Source organism: Argentina silus (assembly GCF_951799395.1).
Source record: "Argentina silus genome assembly, chromosome: Y".
NCBI lineage: Eukaryota > Metazoa > Chordata > Actinopteri > Argentiniformes > Argentinidae > Argentina > Argentina silus.
Genome location: NC_139654.1, coordinates 23,027,338 through 23,038,090, shown reverse-complemented (window position 1 = coordinate 23,038,090; position 10,753 = coordinate 23,027,338). Strand labels below are relative to the sequence as shown.

General features: G+C 45.2%; 1 protein-coding gene across 1 annotated transcript; it reads left to right on the top strand.

Annotated features, from left to right (window-relative positions):
- Nucleotides 1-688: 688 nt before the first annotated feature.
- On the top strand, nt 689-8,809 carry LOC310823782 (kelch repeat and BTB domain-containing protein 8-like; the record flags this gene model as incomplete). Its single annotated transcript, XM_083696631.1, has 4 exons — nt 689-842; nt 1,962-2,040; nt 5,931-6,158; nt 6,612-8,809. 4 exons carry the CDS (start codon nt 689-691, stop codon nt 8,095-8,097), a joined length of 1,947 nt encoding a protein of 648 aa, XP_083552757.1. The 3' UTR covers nt 8,098-8,809.
- Between the last annotated feature and the right edge of the window lie 1,944 nt (nt 8,810-10,753).

The window sequence follows — 10,753 nt, the reverse complement described above, 5'->3', positions numbered from 1 at the left end:
TATTTTGAAGACATCTTCATTTACACACATTTACATTGACCGGAAGTAGGTGGGCGGAGTTCCACTGTTGGAGCTCAGAGAACACAGATTTACCGGTAATATTATACTGCGGCCGACTTTACAATGAGCTTTTTAACGTCACTGAGTTTTTATAAAATCAATAAGCGATGTATGCGTGTGCTTTGTGCCATAGTTGACCGTTACTCGTGATAAGAAAGAAGGGGGTATTTTGGCGAATGTTTTTATCGAGGGTATTACCAGCAATTCACAGGGCGTTCTCTGTGTTGATATCCCGCATGGGTGTAGATGTGATTGTAAACCATGAGCCGTGATGCACCGCTCACTGAAGGCCGTGATCATTCACAGGCAATGCGGGATCACAGGCAATGCGCACCGAGGGGCTCGGAGGACAAGACGCACGAATGGCAACTATTTTAGTTGTTCACTTCTGGCCTGACCATAGACAATCGGGCTCATAGCTGTTCTAGCTAACTGAACAGGCCCTTGTCTAAATCCACACATTCGGAGGGTAGATTGGACCAATTAGGCCGGGTTAGTTCGTCAAGGTAATGTTAAGGTTGCATGTTGTGCTCGCATTTATTAATTGGGGTGCTTGTGCCCTCCTCATATTCTAACACTGTTTGTAGCTAGTTCACAAAGCACCAGTCATGAACTCCCTCTCTTTCAGATGAGCTTCGTGCGTGGGGGAACAGTGACCTGGCAGCCGCAGCCCTGGCAGGATGGTGATGGTGGGGGAGGGGAGCCCCTCTCTGACAGTGACTCAGAGGAGGAAGATTTCCCAGATGACAGCACCACCCCACTGGGGGACTATGTCACACATGGTGAGATGGGTGAAGTTTACTTTACATTCCACTCATTTGGGCAGGTGGTTGGTCGGTTGGATGTCATAAGTTGCAGGATATCATCTGAGGGGAAAGAGGTTAAGACAGCCATTGAGTTATTCAGTGGGCTTGAGACTGATAGTTCCAAGAGGTTGAGTGGAGCTGTAGATGTCATCAACCTTATTCTCAGAATAGGTGACAGTCATCTGCATAGAAGGAGGAGGGAGCGGGCGGAGGAGGGAAGAGGAGGTGGAAAACAATGTTCTTAGATGAGAAACATGAGTTTTAGAATGGTAGAAAGTAGCTTTGGTAGCAGACACAGAGGGTGATAAGTTGGAGTGATAGGGGGTTAGGTCATCAGGAAGGCCAGTTTTCCTCTATTCCTTCTCAGCTAAATGTAGCTGCCTGAAGCCCTGTTCTATAAGCTTGCAGAGATTCAGACAGCCAAGGAATGGGTAGAGCTGGCCTGAAGTTAGTGGATAAAAAAGACACATAGCTGAGGATACAAAGTGACTGTCAGAAACATAAAGAGGTAACAATAGGGTTAGATGTGGAACCACTTCTGGTGAAGCTTTGTTCACCCCTCATGGTAGGATTTGGGGAGGGTAAGCTTAAGCTGGTCCTAGATCAGTGCCTGTGGGCAACTTCACCCTGTCGCATAAGGTGAAGGGGAATGTGCAATCAGAATCAGTCATCATCAAACATGAAGCATGACAATTTGAAAACAAATATGCTAGGTTTTCTAATAGCAGCAAATGTGTGCATATCCATGTATAGTAAACAAACAGCCAGTGTTCAACCATGACACCAGATTTTAGAAAGTGCATTATTTGGACCAAAACAGTGCTCTCCACAAAATGTTCTTTATCAGGCGATCTCATTCCTTGATCACTATCATGGCTATTTAGCACCATTTTAAAGCTCAAATCTACATATTGGACCTTTAATGCAGTGTTTCCCCTACCATTACTTACGTGTTGCATCATGTTCTGGAGTTTCCTTGGGGGTCCTTTTAGCCCCATCTAAGATAAAATGTATAGGACACTGCTAGTGAGTTTATTGCATTCCAACCTCTATCTACCTTGCCCCTCTCTCCCTCTCCCTTTCTCTTTCCCTCAGGGTTGAAGCAGCTCCTGGATGCTCAACAGCTGTGTGACGTAACTCTGCTAGTGGAGGGGAAGAGGTTTATGTGTCACAGGTAGGCCAATGACGAAACTCTCGATTCTAGTATGAACACTGCGTAGACATCCAATGGTGCACATTAGCACACGGAAAGGAATGTCATGCACATATTTAGATATCAACAGAAGTTTTATTCTTACTGAAGATGGGCATGAATACTGAAGGACTTGAATGAATGTGTTAGAGTACTCAATCACTAAAATAGTCCTTGAAATTTTAAAATGCAGTGATTGGGGGGGGGGGTGAATTGACCAAAAGCACTGACAAAGATGTAACTGCATAAGTATTTGAGCTGTTTGAGGTTGGCAACCCAGTTTATGTTTTCCAGCTTTACAAGTTGATGTGGTTAATGTCATTTTATAAAACTGGTTTAGAGAAATATGTGAACTGCGTTCTAAGCCATGCATTACATTTCTCTGTTATACAACGGGTTGATGAAAACAAGATTGGCCGAGTGGCGTTCGAAGCCGTGATTTAATAACAGTAGTGTCACGGTTAAGTCACCTATTATGATATTTCTACGCCGCAGTATATTTGTGTATCGGGTTCCCTTGACAAATTTTGTAGTTTTGGGAACTATATTTCTCAGCGCAGGGCAGAAACCACCACAATCTATCACGAAAAATGAATACTTAAAGCATTATTGTCACAATTTTCAAATTTGTTGTATAAAAGCAATAATGCCCTTGAGGTCAGGATGTATCGTCAATATTGTCACTTGGTAGGGGTTTGCCGGCACTCCGCTGTGCGTTGTGCCTAACAACTCACCCTACCCATGACATTATTGGCAATAAATCACGGTCTCAGGCATTATTGCTTAAACACACAGCTGAGAAGGGAATCTCTCACATCTGAGAAAGGGGTGCCAGACATCTTACCTGATGGCTTAAAAAAAAAAAAAAAGTTGCCTTGAAAGATGTTACCACAAAACAACAATGTCAATATCTCAAACCTAAAATACATATCTAAAAATCTGGAAATATTTATGGACTACCTGGCTGCGAGACACATTCCCCCTGGGAAAGTTTGTAATAAGTGACAATAGCCAAATATGCCTGTCACAAAGTTGCGTGTTACAGCCTATGTGCAGGAGCATTTTGAGGGAACTACAAGTAATGGAAAGAGGAAGCATTTTGTCTTCTTTTAGCTCAACACTCCAACAGTTTGGATTTGAAATCAAACATAAAAAAAGTAGAGATTTTCAGCTTGAATGCAATGTTTTCTTTTTTCAGATTGGTTCCACCATTTAGAAATTACAACCCTTTTTATACATAGTCCCCCTGTCAGGGAACCACTAGTATTGCAAAATTGGATTGACGGGTGTTTCTGGTATGTCAGGTGTGTTCTGTAACATCAATTGTGCAGGCATAAAACAGCTGTCAATGTCTAGGATTGATTTTAGGCTTTGCATTTGCCTTTGGAGTCTATTGTGCTATTGGCTTCTGTCAACATGAGGACCAAAGAGGTGTCAATGAAAGTCAAGGAAGCCATTGTCAGAAACATAGCCAAAGTCTTAGGTTTGCCAAAATCAACTGATCATTAAAAATAAAATAAAGCACTGGTGAGCTCAGCAATCGCAAACGGGCTGGTAGGCCAAGGAAGACTTCTACCTTGGATGACCGAAGAATGCTCACCATGATTAACCCATTTGTGCCGAATGCCGCGTGACGTCTACCGCCGGTTGCTGCGTTGCGCACATTTGAATCTACCGCCAGTTGCTGCGTGGCGCAGCATTTTTGATTTGTCGTAATTTTCCACGTGAGCACCCAAGTGTCGTGTGGTTCGCCGAAAATCACGTAAATCAATCAGACATACACGTGCGTTTATTGTAAATTCTTTAAACGCACGTGTATGTCTGATTGATTTTCGGCGAACCACACGACATTTGGGTGCTCACGTGGTTTTAAAAAATCAACAAGACCCACCTCGTGTATTTGAACCAATGACAGTGCATTATATGCTGCACTCATGAAAATTACGACAAATCAAAAATGCTGCGCCACGCAGCAACTGGCGGTAGATTCAAATGTGTGCAACGCAGCAACCGGCGGTAGATGCAATGTTGTGTCGCGCAGCATCCGGCACAAATGGGTTAAGAAAGCCACCAAAACAACTGTCCCACAGATCAGGAACACTCTCCAGGAGACGTGAATGTGTCAGAGACTACCATCCACAGAATACGTCACCAGCCAAACTACTCAGGTGGGCGGAGAACATCACCTCCACCATCAAGAAGGCCCAGCAGTGGATGTTGTTCTTGCGGCAGCTGAAGAAATTCAACATGCCGCAGAAAGTGATGGTCGAGTTCTACACGGCCGTCATTGAGTCCATCCTCAGCTCATCGATCACCATCTGGTTCGCTGCCTCCACTGCCAAGGACAAAGGCAGACTGCAGCAGACCATTCGGTCAGCCGAGAAGGTCATCGGCTGCAACCTGCCGTCTCTCCTGGACCTGTTCCACTCCAGGGCCAGTAAGAGAGCAGGAAAGATCATCGCTGATCCTTCGTATCCTGGTCACCACCTCTTCCATAGACATCCATCCGGCAAAAGGTTCCGGTCTATCAAGACCAAAACCTCACGCCACCTGAACAGTTTCTTCCCCATGGCTCACAAACAAGCTCCCTGCCTCTCACTGACTCTGGGACTTCCACCCCCCCCCCCCCCCCCCCCCCCACCCCCACCCCCACCACCACCACCCTGTCTCACACACACACACACACACACACACACAAACACAATGCACTGACAGTGTAATTTATAATTATTTAAAATTATTTAAATGTATAGTGTACATGCCCCATACCTATTTCACAGCCTCTAGCCTCATTGGCACACAGCCTACAAAATGTGTTGTTTTATTGTTCTATTTTGGAAATAGATTTTTGTTCATATTTGCTTATGTTGTTTTTTTATATTGTTTTTTATGTCCCATGCACCAACCTCACCAAGTCAATTTCCTATATGTGCAAATATACTTGGCCAAATAAAGGAATTCTGATTCTGATTCTGATGCAGAGGCTTCACAGCAAGGTGCAAACCACTAGTTATCCTCAAAAAAGATGGTCAGGTTACAGTTTGCAATTTACAGCATACCACCATCTGTGAAACATGGTGGAAGGGGGTGTTATGGTTTGGGCATGTATAGCTGCCACTAGTACTGAGTAATTGTCTTACCTGGCAGCAGCAGCATGTATTCTTAAGTGTACAGAAACATCTTGTCTGCTTGAATACAAGCAAATGCCTGGATGGCGCTTCATCATGCAGTAAGACAATGACCCAAAACATACTGCCATAGCAACTAGGGAGTTTTTCAGGGCCAAAAAGTGGGAGGAAGTCAATCTTGACATTTAAATCCAATTGAACATGCATTTAATTTGCCGAAGAGGGAACTTAAGGCAAAAAGACCTCAAAACAAACAACTGAAGATGGCTGCAGTACAGGCCTGGCAGAGCATCACCAGAGAATATACCCAGCATCTGGTGGGTCAATGGGTCGCACACTTCAGGCAGTTATTCCATGGAAAGGATTGTCGACCAAATACTAAACATGAGTACTTTATTTGGACATTTATATGATTTTTTCAAATACTTTTGGAACCCTGAAATAGTAGTAATTGTTTCATTTGTTGAAGTATAGAGCTGAAAGAAGACAAAATTTGTCCTCTTTCCAATACTTATGGAGGGCACTGTATAATTACGCGCCGTATTAACACTGCAGAAGACCTACGGTCTTGCGCACTGTCGCAACCGCCGGAAGATCGACTGTTAATGCACACCCTCTCATGCATTCATTCTTGCATAGGTTTTACCATAAAAAAACATGTTTAACATTTGAAGTGCTTTCCATGTGAATACGCCCTGAATTAGTTTTTCGACCACAATAATGTTATTTTTTTCTCCCCTCAAGAGTCCTCTTGGCAGCCGTAAGTCCGTATTTCCGTGCCATGTTCACCAGCCCCCTAGTGGAGTCCCGTCTCACTGAGATCCGTTTGGAGGAGGTGACGCCGTCCGTCATGGAAACTGTCATCCAGTTTGTCTACACTGGGGAGGCAGGGCTCTGCCTGGACACCGCTGAGGACCTGTTTGTGGCAGCCAATAGGCTTCAAGTGATGCCTCTGCAGGACCGTTGTTCTAGGTAACCATAGTCATAGTTACTGGTGTTTATTGCAGTCGGTCCGTACATATGGTAAGCTCTGTTTTGAACTCTAATAATAAATAATAATTATACTCAGCAAAAATGTAAACTTAACTGCCTCTACATCAAGGTTTCTGATGCTGCTGAATTCTGTATTCATTTCAGTTGACCAATTGCTTTTTTGGGCATTCCAGACAGGACAGCATTACAATGGTCAAGCCTGCAAGTAATAAAAGTGTGTATAGTCTGACAGAAACTGCCACACCCAATGTTCCTGCGTATTTTGGAATTTCTCCAAAAAACTGTTGGCACTTAGAAAGTGGGTTAGGGTTAGCTAAATCCTTTCCTAAAACCCCAAAATTATTTTCCTCAGAAAATGAAAGGTTAGAAATTGTCCTATAATTGCGAAGAACTGAATAATTGAAATCACTTTTATTGTCTGTGTGTGTGTAGGTTCCTATTTGAGCACCTATCTGTGGACAACTGCCTAGGCATGTACTCCCTGGCCCGCTCCCACCATGACCAGCTCCTGCTACGGGCGTCCCTGAGACTGGTTGCCCAACACTTCCCCCGCGTGGCCCGCCAGAAGGACTTCCTCCTCCTGGACCCAGGCACCCTGGGAAGCCTGCTGGGCTCAGACCGGCTGGGTGTGGACTCTGAGGCGGAGGTGTATGACGCTGCGCGGCGCTGGGCTGAGCACTGCCCCCTGGAGCGCTACACCCACATGCCGGCCCTGCTGCACCACCTCCGCCCTGGCCTGTTGTCTATGGAGGACAGCCGACGGCTGAGCCAAGAACTGGGGCCGGCAGCAGCCAGTGAGGGCCTTGGGGGACCACTGAGGCCCCGCGAAGGCATGTTCGAGAAGAAGATAGTGTGCGTAGACCTGAAACCGCGGGAGGATGAGTCGCTGACAGAGAGGGACTTCACGGTGGACTGCTTTGACCCACGCACAGGGAAGTGGGAGAAGCTGGCAGCACTGGGGTCACTGCTGTGTCCTGGCTGCACGGCGGTTGGGGGGCGCCTCTTCGTAGCTGGGGGCATTCTGCGGGGCGGCTCGGTGTCATCCTTGGTGCACGAGTATGACGCTGTGTTGGACCGCTGGCTCCAGCGGCCGCCAATGGTGCAGCCCCGGGCCATGCTGGGTCTCCTGGGCTGCGGGGAGTCTCTCTATGCCCTGGGTGGCTGCAACAGAGTGGCGCTGCTCGACTCTTGTGAGACTCTGGACCTGGCCTCACTGCGCTGGAGCCCTGGACCCCGGCTGCCCCTGCCCCTGCGCTCCTTTGCCTGCGCTGCCCTGCGTGGCCGTCTCTATCTGCTTGGTGGGACAACGCTGGAGCAGAACCGTGCTGTGGTGCACGCTGGCGTGCTGGTCTACCACACGGCCACTGAGTCCTGGAGCCATGTGGGCTTGGATTCTGGTGCCACCTGCCTGGCCGGAGGAGTGGCGGTGCGAGGTGGGGTGTGTGCCATCGGGGGTTACATGAGAGACGCCACCAAGTTTATAGACGGGAACTACACACACTTGGAGCCTCTGGACGCCACTGGTCGCGTGCTGTTCTTCAGGGAGGGGCGGGGCTCCGTGGCAGAGCGGGAGGTGATGGGGGCTGTAGTGGCGGAGAGGGGCGGAGCCGGCGGGGGAAGCGATCGCGCCCCTAGTCCTGTGGTATTCCCAGGGTTGCCCCGGCGGATTGCGGCCGGGGGGGTGGCCAGATGGAAGCGCAGAATCTATGTTCTTGGCGGAGAGAATGGCTCACGTTTCTACGACAGCGTGTACTGTTGGAAGCCCGGCTGGAGAAGCTGGGTCCAGAGACGGGAGAAGCTACCAGGTGACACGGGGGGGCTCAGCCAGTTTGGCTGTACCACTCTAAAGTTCCCCAAAAAACACATCCTGTCACGACTGAGACTAGCCAGGGAGGACTGTAAACCTGAAGATGAGTAGCCTGTGGAAGACCAATGGGATTTGACATGACAGCAACACATTAAGGGATTTTAAATCAGATGTTATGACATTGTTACACTTGAGACAGTCAGTGGGGAATTGGAGACTTGCATCTGAATGTAACCACTGAATTTATTCCACAACAACACTACAAAGTGTTAAAAAATCTCTTTGAATATCTTTGAGAACTCCTTATGACCATTGTTAAGACTTTTCTAATATTTGGAGTTAATCACTGTCATGTAGATGTTTTTAAATGGCTAAATTTAATCTATTGTCCATGTCTATTGGATTGGTTTTAAATCTGTCTAATTCACATGTCCTCGGTCTCAAAGGAATGAACTGTTGTGATTGATTCAACACATTGGCTGGGTTTTAGCTTATTTATTGATCTTATGAGGCATGAGTGTTCTGGACTTTTGCCTTTCTAACCTGAATCCAGTGATTTAAATCCACCAAAGGATTCCGCAGCCGTTGTAATGTTGCAAAAATTTCACACCAAGGCCTTGTCCAAAAACAATCTGTATTTGTTTTTCTGTTGCCTGGACTGCAATCTCTGTGGTCAGAAAGATGATTTATGGGTTACTAATCACAAGATCAATAACGGGCATATATCACAGAATATCTGACATGCGAATAGGTGCATTTTTTTTTATTGTCATTTTTACACAACTTGCTCTTAAATGGCATGAGATTTTAGTTTAACATGTCCCTCCCCTCCATAGAGTTGTGTCGATATTCTGAGATGTGTAATGACTGTGTGTGTTGGGGAGTAAGCATTGGAAAATGATATCATGCTGTCAAATGAATAAAGGAATATTTGCTCAAGGTTGTCTGATTATTCCCATGACTAATTATCACTTAACATCAACCTTAACCACTCTGGGCAACGTCAGCAGACCTGTATGTCTCTGTCTATTTGTCCTCTGACACTGTGTAACCAAGAATCATGTCAGCCCTTTTCATAACATTTCTATTCGGAATGTTGCGCCCTCCTGAATACGCTCTATATCTTTGGTTAACAACATTAGAATGTCACTTGTAACTCATCCACACATGACCTTATTTTACTGCACTGTCTCTCAACATATCCCCAGTAGTGTATTTGTTTAGATGGAGTTCAGATCATAGATCAGAGACAGTGAGAAGAATATGAACCATATCCAGAAACAATCCCTGACCTCTGTCCTAGACACTTGTGTAGGCCTTTATTTAAAAGGATTAGATAGGTATAACAAGACAGCGGAAATTCCACCTTGCCCGAGGGCATGGTTGAGCTCGCCTGTACCTATCCATTCTGTTCAGATTAAAATAAGTGTCTGGGGAGTAGGGGCTGACTAACCTCAAGTCAAGTGTGTAGGCTAGAGGTTAGATGTTAAGTATTGCTGTCATTAAGCCTTGAATGAGTATTTTCTCACTTTTTCAGGCCTGGGCCAAACCTTGAAAAACAGACTCAGTAGCAGATTGGCAGATTTTCAGACAACTGAGAAATAGATGCACCTCATCAATTAAGAAAGCTAAATCAAGCTACTTCCTAAGTGCTATCTCAGATTCTGCTGGTGATCCTACAACATTTTGGAAAACAATTAACACCCTGAAGCATGGAAATTCCTCTTCATCCCTACCTAAAGAAGTTGTCAGTCTCTGGCCTCAGTACAGAAAAAATTCAGATAAGTAATGCCTTTAATCAGCATTTTATCTCGGCAGGCTTTATATTTGAGAGAAATGGTGGTTTGGCTGACTCTGGTCAGACGGTCGACTACGCTCCCATCTCCCTCTCCCCAGTTGGCTCGATGGGAGATCAGTCAACTACTAGCGAATCTTTGTTTTCATTTCAACAATTTTCTACTTGTGAGGTACTAGATGCCCTGCTTAAAATTTACATTAAAAAAATCCATTGGGGCTTGATCCAGGCCAATTGAAGCTTTTGTCCCTCCTGATTAGGTCATTGACACATATTTTTAATCTGACTGTGATCTCATATGGCCCCTCTCCATAAAGGTGGTGATCCCTCCGACCAAGATACAGTTGTGGTCAGAAGTTTACATACACTTGTAAAGAACATGTATGTCATGGCAGTCTTGAGTTTCCAATAATTTCTACAACTCTTATTTTTCTGTGATGGATTGATTGGAGCACATACTTCTTTGTCACAAAAAACATTCATGAAGTTTGGTTCTTTTATGAATTCATTATGGTTCTTCTGAAAATGTGACAAAATCTGCTGGGTCAAAAATATACATACAGCACCTTGAATTATCAATTTTGGTGATGTCGAAAGTTGTGTCAATCAAATTTGCTTTGCCATGCATTTTATACTTACAAACAATTGTTTGCACAGTTGATCTTGGGACCTGTAGCTGCTTTGAAATGGCTCCAAGTTTCCTGACTTGTTCAAGTCAATGATGCGCTTTTTCAGATCCATGCTGAGCTCCTTAGACTTTCCCATTGTAGCGTTTTTGGCTGAGTGTAATGAGTGTATCAAACGAGCCCTATTTAAATGGGCTGAAATAAGTCACCAGCTGTAGTCAATCATAATCACTCATAAGAAGTTAAGAGGCCATGCCACAAAGCAAATTTGATTGACACAACTTTCTCCATCACCAAAATTGATAATTCAAGGTGCTGTATGTATATTTTTGACCCAGCAGATTTT